At 49.2% G+C, this 17,838-nt stretch overlaps 3 protein-coding genes across 3 annotated transcripts in view; 1 reads left to right on the forward strand and 2 right to left on the reverse strand.

Annotated features, from left to right (window-relative positions):
- Nucleotides 1-6,144: 6,144 nt before the first annotated feature.
- Gpaa1 (glycosylphosphatidylinositol anchor attachment 1) lies at nucleotides 6,145-9,606 on the reverse strand. Its single transcript, XM_041671793.1, has 12 exons — nucleotides 9,407-9,606; nucleotides 8,967-9,146; nucleotides 8,772-8,883; nucleotides 8,407-8,554; nucleotides 8,227-8,328; nucleotides 7,940-8,136; nucleotides 7,670-7,866; nucleotides 7,432-7,585; nucleotides 7,167-7,262; nucleotides 6,844-7,034; nucleotides 6,583-6,753; nucleotides 6,145-6,464 (listed from the first exon to the last, which is right to left on the reverse strand). Exons 1-12 carry the CDS (start codon nucleotides 9,478-9,480, stop codon nucleotides 6,221-6,223), a joined length of 1,866 nt encoding a protein of 621 aa, XP_041527727.1. The 5' UTR covers nucleotides 9,481-9,606; the 3' UTR covers nucleotides 6,145-6,220.
- Nucleotides 9,607-9,690: 84 nt separating this feature from the next.
- Nucleotides 9,691-17,838, forward strand: part of Oplah (5-oxoprolinase, ATP-hydrolysing) — a 28,307-nt gene continuing 20,159 nt past the window's right edge. Inside the window, exon 1 of the mRNA XM_041671791.1 lies at nucleotides 9,691-9,821. The gene's annotated coding sequence lies outside the window, so the exon portion shown is untranslated. The remainder of the gene's footprint in view (nucleotides 9,822-17,838) is intronic.
- Nucleotides 10,838-12,658, reverse strand: Exosc4 (exosome component 4). The gene is made up of 3 exons (XM_041671796.1): nucleotides 12,422-12,658; nucleotides 11,354-11,560; nucleotides 10,838-11,238 (listed from the first exon to the last, which is right to left on the reverse strand). The coding sequence occupies exons 1-3, from the start codon at nucleotides 12,590-12,592 to the stop codon at nucleotides 10,879-10,881; spliced, it is 738 nt and encodes a 245-aa protein (XP_041527730.1). The 5' UTR covers nucleotides 12,593-12,658; the 3' UTR covers nucleotides 10,838-10,878.

Raw genomic sequence — 17,838 nt, forward strand, 5'->3', positions numbered from 1 at the left:
GCGACTGTAGTGGCGACCGGGCGTAGAAACTCTCCCTGACCAAATTCCTTTTAAGCTTTCATACAAACTCCATATATAAACTCGACTTCCTCACTGAGAACATACCCCACGATTTGCTGTCCATCACAAAGCCGCGGCTCCCTCTGGATGTAAACTGCCTTTGATCGTCCAGGCATTGGCGCTTCTTTTTAAAAAAATCCAAATTGGTAACATGTGTGGGTAGTTTGGAGCTCTGCATTTCAGAAATTTCTTTGCCATTACTTTGGCCACATGAAACAATTTATCTGATATATCTATCTTCTTTATTATTTATCATGTATAAAGTAATCTGCCTGAGCCGGGCGTTGGTGGCGCACGCCTTTAATCCCAGCACTCGGGAGGCAGAGGCAGGCGGATCTCTGTGAGTTCGAGGCCAGCCTGGTCTACAAGAGCTAGTTCCAGGACAGGAACCAAAAGATACGGAGAAACCCTGTCTCGAAAAATCCAAAAAAAAAAAAAAAAAAAAAAAAAAAGTAATCTGCCTGAATGTCTGCCTGCAGGCCAGAAGAGGGCACCAGATCTCATTATGAATGGCTGTGAGCCACCATGTGGTTCCTGGGAATTGAACTCAGGACCTCTGGAAGAGCGGCTCTTAACCACTGAGCCATCTCTCCAGCCCGGATATATCAGTTTTCAAGAAATAAGAAAGCCTGACCTATAAATTGGAAATGAAGAGTCAATTATTAGAATTAGTCTCATGGAAATCCTGCCTTAGATTCAGAAATATAAGCCAACTTAGTGGAATTTCATACCCACTAGACTTTGCTGTAAGCAACAAAACAGATAGTGACCAAGTGCTGATCAGTGGCTTAGTTTTCTGTTGCTGTGAAGAGACACCATGACCAAAGCAACTCAAAAGAAAACATTTAATTGGGGGCTTGCTTGCAGTCTCAGAGGGTGGGAAGCAGGGTGGCAGACAACATGCATGGTGCAGAGCAGAGCTGAGAGCTCATGTCCTAATCTGAGAGCTGGAGGCAGAGAGGCAGTGACTGGGCCTGACCTGAGATTTTGAAACCTCAAAACCCACCTCCAATGACACAGCTCCAATAAAGCCAGGCCTTCTGATCCTTCCCATGACAGTTCCACCAACTAGGGACCAACTATTTAAATACATGAGCCTCTGGGGGCCAGTCTCATTTAACCAACACAATATGTAGAGAAATTGGAGTCCTTATACAGTTCTGGTGGGAACCTAAGGTGGTTTAACTCATTTGAAAAATAGTTTGGCAGTTGACACAAGTACTGTATGACCCAGTGTCATGATTGTCACCTCTGTAGATGAGCTGTCATTTCTCTTTCTCAAGAGGTTTCTCTTTTTCAAATTGAATCTTTATTAATTTTGATGTTATCCATAGCCTTTCTTCTCCTGTGGAAACAAGAGCAAAACCCCTCCCCAAATGTTTCCATTCTCCCGGAGAGATACTCTATCTGGTAACTTATCATAAATTTTTGACAGATTTTGATTGTCGATTTTAACAGTATGAATTCTTTTAGACATTTTTAGCACCCTTTTGTAAGGTTTGAATTTTGCCTGTCAAATTGATGTTATCCTTTTTAATGGCATTAATTTTTCAGCTAGCTTTTGCTTTTCAATAGTATAAATAAACCCTGTCAGCTAGCTGTTCATTCTTAGTCTGCAAAGTGCCTCATTCTTGACTTTGTTATCGAACCATTTCTGAAAGGATATAACATGAAGAACAAAGCTAAGTCCGATTATCACAAAAATGGGCATACCAGAAAAACCACATAATGCTTGTAGAATACCATCCAGAATAGAAAGAAAAAAAGGTTATTAAATTCCTGGGTGGTGAAATTGTCTGTCATTATACAATGTTTACATTTATTTATTTATTATTAATCGTTATGAGTTTTTGGTAAATTGCTGAAGGTATAATATTTTACTGGCCAGCAGGTGTCGTGGTTGTGGGCTTATGGTGGAGAAATGGACCCAGGGACCCTGTGAACAGTCTCGCTTGGATCTGCTGTAGTGGCGGCTTAAACAGTATCGGGTGAAGAACAATTTTTTTTTTTTTTGGTTTTTCGAGACAGGGTTTTTCTTGGCTTTGGAGCCTGTCCTGGAACTAGCTCTTGTAGACCAGGCTGGTCTCGAACTCACAGAGATCCGCCTGCCTCTGCCTCCCGAGTGCTAGGATTAAAGGCGTGCGCCACCATCGCCCGGCGGGTGAAGAACAATTAATTCCATACTCAGTGAGGGCTTTTTGGTGGCCAGAACATCTAGGAACCCAGAGCTTGCAAGCCGCAAACCCAAACTGGAAAGCCAGTTTGTAAGCGGGAAAGCTGCGTGGGTGGGTAGGCTGCGGGGAAATTGCCATGTTGCTCAGGTGCAGAGGTTTTAAGCCATGCGGGCCAGGGTCGCAGACCTTCTGAGCTGTCCCGGGTCCGTGCTCTACCCTGCTCCAACCCATGTAGACACCAGGTGTAGTTGATTATAATAAAGTTGTCCCACACTAGCTCGGAATGGAGTATAATAAAGGTCTCTTTATTTAGGCGTAGACCCACAGATCAGCAGTCCTCTGCATGAGAGGCAAACAGGAACTGAATCCAGCAGCCAAGGGGCTCACTTACGCCCCTACCTCTGCACTTATAGTACCAAAGATCACACCCAAAGTGGGCCAGCATCTCAAAGGCCATTGGCTGAAGGCGGTCCCATCGCATTAGTTTGTCCCCCTCCAGCACATGTCCTTTGCTGTGCAGCAGCATGGGCTTCCCAGTTTTTCAGGCAGCTCACTTCCTGCAGGACCTTGTTGATCTCTCCTCTGCTCCATTCCATAGCCAGTTCCTTTCTGTTCAGGTCGTGGACTAGAGAGGCCATCATTGCAGTGCAAGGAACTGTTACTGTCCTCTCAAGGATACATCTTGCCTAGAAGGCCAGCTATCATCAAAATGCCTGCTGTCCTACCTGTCCTCTGCTGAGAGCAAGCACTCAGGAAACACGGGCAGAAAAATAAAAGCATTGAACAAGAGAATCCAGGTTCCCACAGACATTAGTGCAGAGTTGACCCTCTGGTACCTCTCCCATCTCCCCTGGTTTTCTGGGTTTAGTGGGGACTCAGGATGTGGCTGCTGAGGATGGCCCTTAGTCTCTTTCTGGGATTTCCTTCCTGAACTCTTTCCTCCTTACTCCCCTCCTCCCTCCCCCATTCAGCAAATGAATATCCTGCCTTTGCTTGGCTTTATGCTGGAACCTTGCAGGGGGGAAAAAAGGAAAACAGTTTCTATAGTGCTAATACCCTGGAATGTGAAGGCTAGCAGTAACCAAATGAGAACACCTCCCCAAGTCCTTGCAGTTATATGACAATAAGATCTCTGATTAAACAATAGGCTGGGATCAAGTGATATCTCTAACTTCCCCGTTACCTCTGGATTACTCAGATGCAGCTACCCAGGTATACTCTAGTGGGGATCCAAGAGCTTTGGCTAATGTTTCTATCTCCTGGTTTCAGAACAGTGGTCTGTGGATTGGGAGATAGACGCAGGAGCAGGAATTCAAGGCTCGGCTGTATAGGGAGTTGGAGACTGTCTCAAAGAGCAAATAAAGGCTAGGCCCATAACCAAAAAGTCAAAACAAAACAAAATAAATAAAGTCCAGGACATAGTTATGTGATTTGTGAGTTACACACACACACACACACACACACACACACACACACACACACGTTTTCCATGTAAGTTCTCATGATCCCAGTCTCCGTTCTCAGTATGGGGATACACCAGAGTTAAGCTTTCCTTATAGCTATTATCCCCAAAACCCAATATTTCTAAACTTGCTCAGCTCGCACCCTATGGGTCTTTAAATAAACTGTACTTCCTACTGAGTGATAATTAGTTAGGAATCACCACATACAAGGTAGAATTTGTTCCTCTCCCCAAGTTAGGCCTTGTTCAGGAATCTAGAGCACCCTGCTGTCACCCACCGCTCCCACCTCCACCCCAGCAGTACACTATGTCCCAACTTTCAGACTTCTTGTGTTCCAACCGTAACTTCAGAAAGTGAAAGTGGGCCAAAGAGTGGTCTCTCTGGGGAAGGACTCTTCTCTGAAGGTGCCCTTATTTCCACCCCTCTAGCCATAACACACCATGACTGTGTCCCACTGAGTAGGCCTAGTAGTTTCATTCAGGGTGATCTGGTGACATCCAAGTTGGATTCTAGACTAAAAAAGGCAAAATGGAATGTCAAGGAGCAAGTACAACTGTGCCAGCCCCAACAGGACACATCTAGGCCTTTACACCTCTTCCTGTCACATCTCAATTATACCTTTATACCCTTTATGTGTGTCAAAGACACATGCCAGGCTCAGAATACGCCAGCCTCAAGATGTGTGTTAGGATTACAGGCATGACATGTTTTGACAGTGTTTTCCTATGTTGCCCAAACTTGCCTCAAACTACAAGGGTCTTGTAATCCGCTTGCATTAAGGCCTTCCAAGTAGCTAGGACGATATGAATATATCATCTTGTCCACTCCACTGCTTCCCCTATTGTTTGGCCTCAATCTCATGGTCACTCTGTTTTTGCACAGAAGAGGGTTAAGATTATTATAGTCATGTCACCATGCCTACACCTCACATTTTGAGGGAAAATGTATACATCAGTGAAAATCACAAATTTATACCTCCCAAACGTTTATTCTACTGTTCAACATTCATGTAGATGAGAAACACTCTAGATATATTCAGAACGCATGTGAAATGATGGTTTAGCTTTCTTCCTGTGTATGTTCCCTAAATAAATATATGTCCACTTGTGTTTTAAGTGACTGCTAACATTCTGTTAAAGACAGCTGAGGCCAAAGCCAGCCAAAATGCAGGGAGGGGAATTTTGTACCAGATGACAGTTCAAAGACAAAAGGCACACAGACAAGGTTTCCTAGGTAACTACATAGAGCAAGGCCTACGATGTACCCAGGATGTAGCACTCCTGAGGGCAGAGACAGGAAGCAAGCAGGGTTGGAGAAGGGCCTTAAGGGTAAGAAACTGGACTCAATTACAAGGCTACTTGCCACAATGGGTTCTCACACATTCCCTCTATGTGTAATCCATAGGCCCCTGCCCAGGTAGATCAATGGTGTCCACAGGGGATCCCAAAGAAATTTTTATTTTTTATTTATTTTTCTCGCATACATTACGTCCTGACTGCAATTTCCCCTCCATTATCTCCTCCCTAAAGAAACTTTAAAATTTAAAAAAAAATTTTGTGTATATAGCTATATGCATGTCACAGTGCATGAATGGTCAGAGGGAGCTGGCCCTCTCTTTCCACCATGTGGGTCCCTAGGATCAAAGTCAGGTTATCAGACTAGCAGCAGTTGACTTTACCTACTGAACTTTGGCTCCAAGTGAAAAAGAATTTGAGAATCACAAAGGCCAAAAGGAACCAATATTGAGAAGCCAGGCCCCATTAGAGAGGCATCCACGAGGGTCTGAGTGGACTCTCCAGCCTTCTTGGGTAGAGCAGCTGTGTAAGGCCCCACAGTTTCCGACACATCCGGACATCACCAATGACATCACATCATTCTTTCCTTCTTCCACAAAAGGTACTACGGTTCCTTCTCAGGATTCTGTCCTGACCTGCCACCTTCTGTGCTGGCCTTAGTCTATTGTTTCTGGGTACTAGCCAGACTTCGAGTTCTGCCTCTAGTGGGCACCTCACCTTGGCTTGTGCTAGTGTAAGTGGAGCCTGGTGTTCCTCCTACTCCATATATAGCCCACACTAAAATTCTAGCTTTGGCTGGAAACATGGCCTAAACCCCAAGCCTCCAGCTTGTCTTAACGCAGACCAAAGATGGTGCTGCGTGGTCTCTGGGTGCCTCAGTTCCTGTCAGACCCTCAAACCCTGGCTGCCACAAATTATTTCTAGCACAGCACTGAGGAGCACTGCACTGGTACCCGGGTACCCACCCTGCAGGACTGTGTGTGAAGGTGGGGGTGGCTCTGCACTTGAGGCTCTCCTCCAGATGCTGATGGGGCCAGGCTCCTACTCCAGCCATCAGGAGAGGAGCACCGGGGTGGCTCCTCCGGAGAGCTGAGGAGGAATGCCTAGCCAACTGCTAGGGTCTCTGAGTAGATAGAGGGCCAGGGTCCCAAAGAACAGAAACAGAGATCTTGTTTATTTCCCACGGAGGAGGTAGAACGGAGGCATGGGGATCTCTGCTCCAGAGATCTTACTTCCAGAAGAGAACATTCCAGAAAAGCAGCCAGCAGGGATACAGACCCAAGGCCAGTATTGGGAAGAGGAGGGCGCCATAGGTGTAGTGCTCCAGCACGCCCTGGGCCAGTGCTGTCAGGAAGAGTTGCCAGCCCTCTGCCAGAGACAGCGGTACCTCCTGCAGTTCTCGCCACAGGAACAGGCTACCAAGGAGTGTGACTGCTGGGCTTGTCACCACCAGGAGGGCAGCATAGAGTAGCCTGGGAGGAAGGGCAACATTTAAGTACGATCATGGTGAAAGCCAAGAACTGAATGGATGAGGGTTAGCTCTGATGAGGGGTAAAGGTTCTGGTAGAGAAGAAGTTGATCAACACATACCGGGGTCCATGGGGCTTGGTGAGTGCAGCAGCCGGGACCATGGTGGCGGCCAGCAGGAAGCCCAGGGAGAAATTGGTGAGAGCGATGCAACCCAGCTGCAGGGCTAGGTAGATCAGGGCCACCAGCTTCAGTGCCATCCAGCCCCTGTCTGGGACCTGTGAGCTGACCACTCTACAAGGTGAGAAGTTCAAGGGTAATCCGGAAGCCATCTAAGTATCTGGAGGAGGGGGGCACCTCCCTCTGTCCAGCCCAGCTGCTCACCGGTGGGTGTTGTGTGGAAGGGCTAGGCCAGCCACATAAATCGCTAGCAGCGTCAACACGACAGCCTCAGCTTCAGCCACTGGAAAATGCTGAGCAGCTACATGTTGGCCCAGCACAGGTAGGACATAGAGGGCCAGACCCATGGCCTGAGAGATCAGTAGGGGTGCCATAAGCGAGGCCAGGCCCACGCCCTGCAGAGCACATAGGAACTTGGAGTTAGCCAAAAGCATAGGGGAGCCCCCCAAGGACTTGTGGGAACCCTCCAGCTGAGGCCATGTGGTACTTCAGAAACCAACTGTCACAGCAATGGAGTGTAATATTACCTGTGCTGCCAAGGGTGGAGACCCAGGGCCAGGAGCCTTCCCAGCTTCCTCAGGGTTCACTCCTGCCTCATGTAACTGCATCCACAGCTCCAGGGCATGGGCCAAGTCAAGGACCCCAACAAGACATTGGATGGGATTTGCTAGATGGGAGATCACGGGCTCACTTCCCCACCCCCATAGCAGGATGAAGGACTATCCCCAGCTCGTAGTTAGAGGGACTGGAGGCTGGCCGCAAGTGAGCAGAGAGAACGAGGGTAGAGGATATCTTGAGTCCAAGGACCAGGAGCAGGAAGCCAGCGGCAGGCATGTAGAGGCCGATGGAGACGAAGCGGGAGAGGGCTGGCAGCAGGTAGAAGAAGAACGACTGGTGCAGGCGCTCCAAGAGGTGGTTGAGTTTGCGGAACATGCCCTCCAGAGCCCTGCGGAGCACAGCCAGGTCAGGATCAGCCATCCTCACCCCAGCTAGACTCTGCTTCAACATGGAGAGGGGTCCAGAGACTTACTTGCCCACTGCCACCAAATCATACTTGTATTGACGGAAGCTATTGATGCCACGCAGGGTCAGGGCCTCTACTCGGTACCTCAGGAAAAGGCCATGGGGGCCATGGGGCCGGCCAGAGGCCTGCCGCAGAACCATGAGTAGCAGGGTCTGCAGACCCTGCAATGGTCCTTCGAGTGATGTCCAGTCCTGGGGCTGCAGCTTTGGAGGCATGGGCACAGGATCAGAGTCACCCCTTACCACAGGCCCCATGCTCCCAAGCAGGTGGTCCCACCTTGCCCTGGAGTGTACATAACAGCCCCCCTTTCTGGCAGAAGGTCTGGAAGAGGTTGAGCAGGTCAAGGTTGGGCAGCTGACCATTGAGTCCCTCCACAGTCACATCGAGGCTGGTGACCACATCACTGCTTAGTTCCAGGGCCACAGCAGCCTGAATGGCTCCAGCCCTTCCCTGCAGGGGAGACGACTGTATGCCTGTAGGAGCAAGCAATGAGCACTAGAGGGGGCACTAGTGAGGATAGCTGACACAGAGAGAGACCAGAGCCAGACTAGAGCAACCCTTACCTGTAACATTAATGTCATGGTAGGCTTCAAGCCAAGCCTCAGTGCCCAGAAGATCATGCTCTGTTACCAGGAAGATTATGTCTTTGGCCCAGTAGATCTGCCCTAGAGTCCAAAGGCAGGGTCAGCAGGGCCTGGGACATTGGTCAAACCCTCCCTGACCAGAGAGCCCCAGGGTCTCACCTCGGAAATGGGCAGCAAGTGCCAACAGCAGCCCCACAGCCTGGCTATTTGTGGAGTCTGGACCACAGGGCACAGTAAGTACCAGGGACTCGGTACTGGCAGCACGTGGGGCCCGCAGGATGCCATACACATTGGTACCTGACACCATCTGCATAAAGAGTGCGTGGGAATGGCTCAGTAGACCCTACACGGAACAGGCTGAAGCCTGCCTCCTTTCCTGGCACCACAATGCTCACCACCAGAGGTTTTCAGACCCTCCCTCCCACTGAGTTTCTTGGTTGCAGGGCACTTCAACAAGACACCCGACCCAGCCACCCTTCCTTCTAAAGTGCTTTTCTCCCGAGCACACCCCTTTCCCTCAATACATAGCGCTCGTGGGTCTCATCCGGGAAGGGCAGTTTGCGGTAGAAGCTCTGAGTGTAGACCTCCAGCCCTACGGATCGCATCGATCGCTCCAGCCAGGCCACTGGCAGAGTCCTGGAGACACAAAGATAGCCTCTGAGCAGAGATCCCTGGTCTCGGCTGCCCCTGAAGTCCCCAGCCCTCTACTAGGCACTCACCCCGACTTCTTACGGTGGGCAGCGAAATCCCGGGCAAAGTTCCGGGCGCGGTCTCCACCTACAAACTGCTCCTCTACCATGGTGGAGCCCATGGCGTTCTCCGACATGTAAGTGCGCTGGGTTAGCGGCGGGAAAGCCAGCGCCAAAAACCAGGCGATGCCAGCCACGTAGCTCAGCACGCTGAGAGAGAGCACAGAGGGGCGCGGGAATTAGCCCGACCTGGGACGCCCGCTCGTGGCTCCCATCACTTTCCCAGGGGGTCGACGACATGGCCCGAGCCATTAAGATCCCGAGCCGCTGTAGCAGGGATGGATCAGGACCAGAGTTCAGAGCTCAGGGTCTGAGTGATGCCTGCATAGAGCGGCTGGCCACTGGAGTAGCCGCGAGCGGACCCTCAACAGCTCAGGTTCCGTGAGTCCCGCCCCCTGGCCCGCCCTCACCAGAGCGGAGTGTTGAGGCGCAAGACGAAGCGGGCGAGCGCGCGCCGGCGCACCGGGTCCGACAGGAGACCCATGGCGGGGCGGGGGCTCCGCTCAGGCCGCCACCGGAGACCTCCGAGCGTGCACGGTTCCCGTCAGACCCGGCGCCCCGTGCAGCCCTACTTCCGGTCCCAGGATCCGTCACGCCATAGGCAGGGTAGTGGGAGAAACCGCTGGGAACCACGCTTTGCGCATGCTCAAACTGCAGAAGGCCTGACAGCTACAGGATGTGGTCACGGCACGGGGCGGAACTGGAACCTGGGGCTGTGGACCAGCTGGTGAGCAGCCTCTGGAAGGGCAGGACCCTGGCGGAGCTGAAGATAGAGCAGCAATAGTGTGCTATCTCAGGAGTCTGAGAAGACGCTGTGTAACGCAGGTGGGTGGAGAACTTGAGCGACGGAAAGATAACTCAAATGTGGATGACTGTGTTCTCTGACAAGGGCCCCACGTGAACTGTCAGGCTTCGAACCAGTCCTATGGTTTGCCGGGCAATGGTGGCACACGCCTTCAATCCCAGCACTCGGGAAGCAGAGGCAGGGGGATCTCTGTGAGTTCGAGGCCAGCCTGGTCTACAGAGCGAGTTCCAGGATAGGCTCCAAAACTACAGAGAAACCATCTGGGGGGAGAGGGGGGCAGGATGACAGTGGGCTCACCTAAGTGGTGGATCCAGAATCAAGGTCAAGGTCAAATAAGGGCACTGGAAAGATGGTATACTACCACTGGCCACAGGGAAGGGAGTGGATTACAAACTGGAAAGCATATCGTTTTTGTCCAACCATGAGCCACCGGCATGGTGGATCAGTGGTCAGAGGATGGAGGGGTAAATGAAGGCAGTTTATCTAGAAGGGTGCAGAGGTAAGGGTCACAGCTAAGGACAGATGCCAAAGGGGCAGAAAGGGCTTGTTAACCTTTCAGAGTCCAAGGTAAGTGGCAGAAAAGGCCCAAGGAGATTCCTGAGGAAAGGAGACATCAGGCTAGTGGTTCTCAGCCTTCCTAATGCTTCAACCCTTTAATACAGTTCCTCATGTTATGATGACCCCAACCATAAAATTATTTTGTTGCTACTTCATCACCATAATTTTGCTAGTTATGATCTGTAACGTAGATATCTGATATTTGACCACCAAAGGGGTTGAAACCGACATGTCAAAAACTGATGCATTAGTCTAGCCTTCCGTCTCTATGATGGGCAACCACGCCAGTCACGTTCCACCTCAGCCTGGTGCTCAGGTCCCAGATGGGCTGTGTGAACATACACATCCCTTAGCGTGAGGGCTTGGGCACTCTTGCTCGTCCTAGCACAGATGCTCTCTCCACTTAGGGACAGAAGTTCACACTCTGCTCTGCGGGGCTCTGAGCTGTTCTGAAGGGCTGTACAGTAAGGTGCGTTCAGCAGAGGAACAGGCTTTTATTCTGGATGGGGTTGTTGGCACTCAGTCCCCCAGTAAGGTAGAGACCTCCTGCACATGCTGCCGGACTACACGATCTAGCAGAGTGTGCACGTCTCGGGCTGCCTGGGTAGCAGCCTCCAGCACTTGTTCCAAGTGGTCTTCATGTAGCCTCGAATCCATCTCAAGCAGTGCAATCTGGCCCGAGGCTGGCAGCAAGGCCAGGGCTAGCTGGGGCCCTCCAGCTGCTTCCTCCACGTGGCTGAGGTCCGCTAGGGCTGTGCCATCAACAAAGCCAGCTGAACAGGCACATACAAAGTCCCGCATGGGTATCCCAGCATCCATCACTGCTAGCGTAGCTGCATTCACGCATGCTGCATAGGTTCCACCATCTGCTTGCAACACCTGCAGGGGCATCAGGACCTTAGACCCACATCTCAACCCACCTCAGATCTCTGAGCCCCACCCCTTGTGCGGGGGGTGGGGGGTGGGGTGAGGGATGAAGCTGCAGGTAACTCACCTGCACATAGATGTCAATCTGAGAGCGTGGGTGCAGCTGTGTGAGGATGGCTGCCTCGAAGGTCTGGCGTAATTGCAGCCCCATCTCACAAGACTTCCGGTCCCCATGGGGCCTTCGCTTGCGCTCACCTGTGCTGAAGGTTGCTGAACTATACTGACAGTTCACTAGGGCCCGGTCAGGCAAGGCTCGAGACCGGGAGCCTCGGATCTGGAGGAGAAAAGAACGCATGAGCCAGGCCTACCTCCCGGGTCACACTCAATCCATTCTGAATGACTCAACCTTCCTGCTTCTCTTCCTCTCGTGTGCTTCAGAAAGCAGCTGCTACTCTTGCTTCCACATCCTAGCTGGAGGGAGGATTTTCAGTCTAAGCCATATATCGCTTTTGGCAGGCAACTCTTTGTTCGACAGCTGCTTCATTTCATCCCAAATTATTCCTATTATGGCCACCGCATTTACAAACATCTGATCCGTGTCACCTACCAACTAACATTTTACTTACCTTCCAGAGGTTCTCCATTACATGTAAAAAAAAAAAAAAAAATCTCAGTGTCCCTGGGTCCTCACCCCTTTGGTAACCTCTCAACTTTATTTGATCTGTTGCCCCCCTCCCTACCAATCGTCGGCCCCCATGTGTTATACGCCTGACCGTCATCCTGGCTTCCGCCTAGAATGAACTCTCAAATGCTAATCAAACTGTACGATGTGCGTGTTTTGCTTGTCCGATACAGAACTGAGACAGCAATAAAGGCTGTCATCGAAAGTCCCTGTCTTGGGAGTTTATGTTCCAGTAGAGAAACAAGCAACGTCGAAGACTCAGTTAAGTTGATGTAATTAGTAAATGCAGAAAAGCAAGGAAGAGTGTTGGTAGGGGGCCTGGGAGTTTTCTTCCCGCCAAGACGTCAGAATAGTAATTGAGCTGAGAGAAGAGGGAGTGAGTGGAGCTTCTCCAGGCCGGCTGAGGCACCTCGGAGATGATGAGCACCCATTGCGGGGAGGAGTTAAACCGTAAGGTTTAGGTCTACTCCCGCGACGTGCTGCCCCGAGCCCCGCTCCCTGCCGCTTACTCGCCTCGTGAGGTCCGTAGACTACCGCCAACGCCTTGGTATTGCCCTGTTCGATGTAAGCCGAGCCGTCAGCCTGCGCAAACACACCCATACGCGCTTGGATCTTGCGCAGCTCCCCCGCGCGCCGACCGTCTATCCGGTAACCCTGATCGGAGAGCAGCTCCAGCCCAGCCATGTTGTACGCTCCTCCCTCCGCCTCCGAGAGCACAACGCTAGCGACTCGGGCCTCTGGCACCTGCGGCTTCCGGCGGTCCGTTCCTGTTTCGGGCTCGGTGAACAACTTCCGTTGAACTCCTCCCCTTCCGGTTCGATACAGCTACGGATCGCGGCAGCGTCGGCTTCCTAGACGTCCGGTTAGGTCGTTCTGGGCCTGGAAACCGAAGGCCTGAGCCGAGCCGTTTTTTCAGCTCTTCTGGGGTCGGCGAAGGGGGAAGGCCCTGAATTCGGGCTTCTCTTTGGACATCTTTGGTTTGTTGGAGGCTCTCATCCCAGCGGAGACAGTTTTTGGCCTTCTTTTTTTAATTGCATATCTTTATTTTTTATTGTATGAATGTTTTACTTGGATTTATGTCTGTTTTCCATTTATGCGCCTCATCCCGTGGAGGTCAGAAGAAGGCATCAAGTTCCCTAGAACAGGAGTTACAGGCAGTTGTGAGCCACTTTATGAGTGCTGGGAATTGAACCTTGGTCCTTTGCATTTTTGGCTTTTCAACCGTGTAGTTTTTTTTACAGTGGTCAGTTTAAGCACTTTTTTGTGGTTGTTTGTGTTTTTTGTTTGTTTGCTTCTTTTTCGAGACAAAATTTCTCTCCTGGCTGCCCTGAAACTCACTCTGTAGACCAAGCTGCCTTCAAATTTACAGAGATCTGCCTGCCTCTGCCTTCCGAGTCTGGGATTAAAGGTGTGAGCCACGACCTCCTGGCCAAGCATAATTTTTTGTTATACACGTCATTATTTTCTTTGTGGAGTTGTTTTTAGTTTTCAGGTTTTTTTTTTTTTTCATTTGCTTGATTAAATCCATAACTTTCCCTCCCTTACCGTGGCTAGCAAGTTTTCTCCACCTCATGACTGCAAGCACAAAACGCCCGCAATTGAATGTGCAGCTGTATAGCAGCTTCAGCTTCTGGAGTTCTAATTATTTTTTTAAGATAGGATTGTCTAGTATTCACTTTCTTTTGAGTGTTTTTACTCACAAAATAAGAAACTCAAATAGTCCTGAGATTTTGTTGTTGCTTTTTGGAATGTTGATATGAATCTCAGTTTGTTTTGTTATAATTGTTGCTTTATTGAGCTTTTATGTATTTCGGTTGGCCTTGAACTGATAAGTCCTCCGACCAGAGCCTTCCTAGTGCTGTGATTATAGTTCCTGCCACAAAATCCAGCTTGGAGTTAATGTTTTTGTTGTCTGCTTCATACCCATGGGGGTAGGTAGAGCAGATTATATCCCTACCACGCCCTCTTGTATTGCCTGATGTGTCCCAGGGGCTTATAATTAAGGGACGCTGTTCCTAGTGAGGGGCTCATGAGTCTGGATTCTAAGTATGTTATCTTTTCTCACCCACAGTAAATAATTTTGTGGTGGTTGTTTGTGGTGTGTATGTATGTTTTAAGATGATGTCTTGTTGTACTCCCAACTGGCTTAGAACCCAGAGATCCTGCTGCCTCTGTGTGCTTAGTGCTCCACCACACCTGGCAATTAAAGAAACATTTTTAGTTATTCGTGTTCATGCTTGTACGTAGAGGTGAGAAGAGAACTTTGTGGAATCAATGTTTTTCTTTCACCTTTATATGGGTTCTGAAGATTGAACTTAGGTTGTCAGACTTGATGAGAGTGTCTTTATCCAATGACTTATCTCCGTGTGCAGTATGACAGGGGCCTGAAGGGAAAGAATATTCAGTTCCCAAGGGTTAGAGTTAGAACATCACGCCAGCCAGGTGTGGTGGCAAAAGCCTTTAGTCCCAGCACTTGGGAGGCGAAAGCAGGCAGGTTTTTGTGAGTTTGAGGCCAGCCTGGTCTACAGAGTGGGTTCTAGGACAGCCAGGGCTACACAGAAAAACTTGTCTCAAATAAAATAAACTAAAAATGAGCAGGACCCATATGGTGGAGAGAGAACTACTACTTACAGAGGCTGTCATCTAATGACCTCATGCCCACACTGCCCCTCCCCCAGATAATAAAATGTAAAAACCAAGTCTAGCAATAACTCATGTCTTATGTTTGGGAACGGGAGGGAAAGAACTCTTGAGAGTTGCAGTGCTGTAGCAGGTTTTTATCAACTCTGTCCCTAGAGAGACTGTAGGGGGCATGGTCCAATTTCTGGGAACTAGAGCAGGTAGGGATCTCTGACCTAACAGTCTTGTTATTCTTACATTTCTCGCTCTGTATGTTCCAATCTCTCATGTCAGTCCAGTCCATAGAAAGGATGCTGTGTCTACAGGAAGGAAAGAGAGAGCCTCTCCCCCGCCCACATCCGGCGCCTCTCCTCATGGTATCTGTTTCAGAATGGTCATGATCATTAGCAAGGAGCTCACCCTTTTCACCTGCAGCTCCCCATCATACAGCCCCCGTTAGTGCATAAAGAAATGCATGTCACTACCCAACCTTAAAAATTAAAACAGTGAGCTGAGTATATATAGGAGTGTGAAGAGAGGATGGATGGGTCCCAAAGATGAACTTTCCAAGACACACAAAACCAGTGTGGGGACTTGGATCCCACACCTCAATGAGAGGACTGTCAACATTTTTCTACAAGGCAGCAGGTAAACTGGATCTTCTGTGTTGGGCTGGAGAAATAGTCTAAGGGACCCTAATACTAACAGTTCCAACACCCCCATTACAATGGTTGTACTTTCGTGATGGCTGGGCACCGGTTATAGGAGTCAGTCCCTGCTGATGCAGCTTGGCTGAGCCATCTTCAGCCTTGATCCTCAGCAGCTGGACTAAGCCACTCCCTTGTCCAGTAGCCCAGGTCTTCCTACCTGGGTGGCCCCAGCACCTGCTGTCCCTGTTGGGTTGGGGTTGTTTTATTTGTGTCCTGCTGGTCCTTACCACAGATGACTATACTGAATTGCCTCAGCAAGTCCAAAGGCCTTCCCCACTGGGTGGTGCCAGCCTCAGCAACTTGGAACAGCCAGAATGATGCTGGTGTTCAGCCTAAGCTGCTTCCAGAGTCCTCACCATGTCTCCTAGTAAGAGTGTCCTTCCACCCCTTAGGAACAAGGACCTCAACGTGGCTTCATCAGGTTCAGGGTCTGAGGCCACTCCTCTACCCCCCTCTGGCTTTGACCCCATACTCTAGCTGTAGAACACACATCTGGATAGATTGAGGGTTCAGGGACCTTATCAAGTTTCTTGTTGCTATAATCTAATGCCTGACAAAAAGCAGATTTGGGAGGAGGCTTTACTTTGACTCAGTTTGAGAGGATGATGTCCATCATGGCAGGAAGGCGTCGTGGAGTTCATGTGGCAGGAGCAGGTGGCCAAAGAGCAGAGAAACACAATTAGCAGTACTCATCCGGCTTCTTCCTTTTTGCTCTTTCTGTTTGGGGCCCCAGCCCATGGGAAGGGGTACCCCATTTCAGGGTGAGTCTTCCCTTTCCAGGAATCCTCTCTGGAAATGCTCATCAGAAACACCACTGAAAGTGTGCCTCTGCTGATTATACTTTGATTTATAAAAGATTTTTATATTTTTATTTCTCTATCTCTGTGGTGTGTGTGTGTGTATGAATATGCATTTCCTGGTGTCTTGAGAGTGCCCACAAAGGCCAGAAGAGGATATCGGGTCCCCTGCAGCTGGAGTTACAGATAATTGTGGCCACCAAGCATGGATGCTGGAAACTGAACTCTGGTCGTCTGCAAGAGCAGCCAGTACTTTTAACTCTCATCTCTCTAGGTCCCGGTCTAGGTTTTTTTTTAATATAACCAAGTTGAGTATCAAAATTAACCATCATGGGTCCTAACACTTACACAAATTTGAGGGCTGTGTTAAGGATGCAGTTTGCTGGGAGGTCTCAGAACTCAGGAGATAACTGTACTCCTCCTGGCTGAGGGCACTTAGATTGAAATCACAGCCAGCAAAGGGGAGAAGTTCATGGAGTCTTAAAGAATCTAGGTGCGAGCTTCCAGCATCCTCTCGGATGGACTCATGCTGACACTTCATTCCCCCAACAACTTGGGGCATCACGTGTTGAGATGCTTTCTGCCAGGGAGGTCCACGGAGACACAGCTGGGGTTTTAGTGCACAGCTGTACAGGCACGCTCTGCTGGCAGGCACCCAGATTCCCGACTCCCAGACAGAAAGCTGCTGTTCCGCAGGAGCTGTACAAACAGTTGAGTCACAGCAAGCCACTCTTACCAGGAAGTGGTGGGCATCTCACCAAAACTGCGTGCCCAGACACCAGCAGCCTTGAACATCTTGATGAGTTTTCGCAGGCCTGCTGTGTGGACTCTTTTTTTTTTTTTTTTTTAACCAGACCCTCTGAGATTAGGGAGAGTTGAGAGTTGTAGATTCAGAATTAAGCAAAATAAAATCCAACATACAGTAAAAAACTTAAGCTGACTGGGGCTGGCGAGATGGCTCAGCGGTAAGAGCACTTGCTGCTCTTGCAGAGGACCTGAGTTCAGTCCCCAGCACTCACATGGCAGCTCACAACTGTCTGTGAGTCCAGTTCCAGGTGCTCTAACACTCTCAGACAGACATACATGCAGACAGAACACCAATGCACATAAAATAAAAACCCAATGCTATCTAAGTGCCTAATGTACCACATTCCCCTACCCTTTTTAAATGTATGAGCTGACAGCCTCTGAAGACAATTCTTTTATGATGTCACCTTCTACACAGAGAATGTAACTTAATTTTCCTTCTAAAACATTTGATCGTTATCTGTTGGTGTTTTGAGACAGGGTTTCATGTAGCCCGTGGTGGCCTCAAACTTGCTGATAGCTGAGGTGACCCTAATATTTATTCTTTCTTTTTGGTATAGTTTCATACATTTATACAATGAATTATGATCATACATCCCCAATATACAACAAACATGAATAATGGAAAAAGGAAAAAATAAAATTAAACATTCTAACACAGTCCAAACCAAAGACAGACTAATTTTTGCTTTCATGCTGAGGGATGATGATAGCCAAACACTAAAATTCTTATCTTCTGTAATTAAGTATTATACTTTACAAAATGTTTCTGAGTCAAAGTGAAACACTGCACTTCATAATATACTCAAATCTAAGCTGATGCATCTCAGGCAGCTTTGTTGTCAAGGTATGATATATGTGTACAAAGTGTACATGGTGTGTGTGTAGAAACAGGACTACAGTGAAATCAGACATGACCCACAGTTTAAAAAGCTGAGGTTTGGGGCTCACTGATAAAGAATACTTGCTGCTCTTGCAGAAGACCTGGGTTTGAACC

The sequence above is a fragment of the Microtus oregoni genome, unplaced genomic scaffold (genome assembly GCF_018167655.1).
Source record: "Microtus oregoni isolate MIOR12 unplaced genomic scaffold, Mior012 000022F_ref0000154, whole genome shotgun sequence".
In the NCBI taxonomy this organism is placed as follows: domain Eukaryota; kingdom Metazoa; phylum Chordata; class Mammalia; order Rodentia; family Cricetidae; genus Microtus; species Microtus oregoni.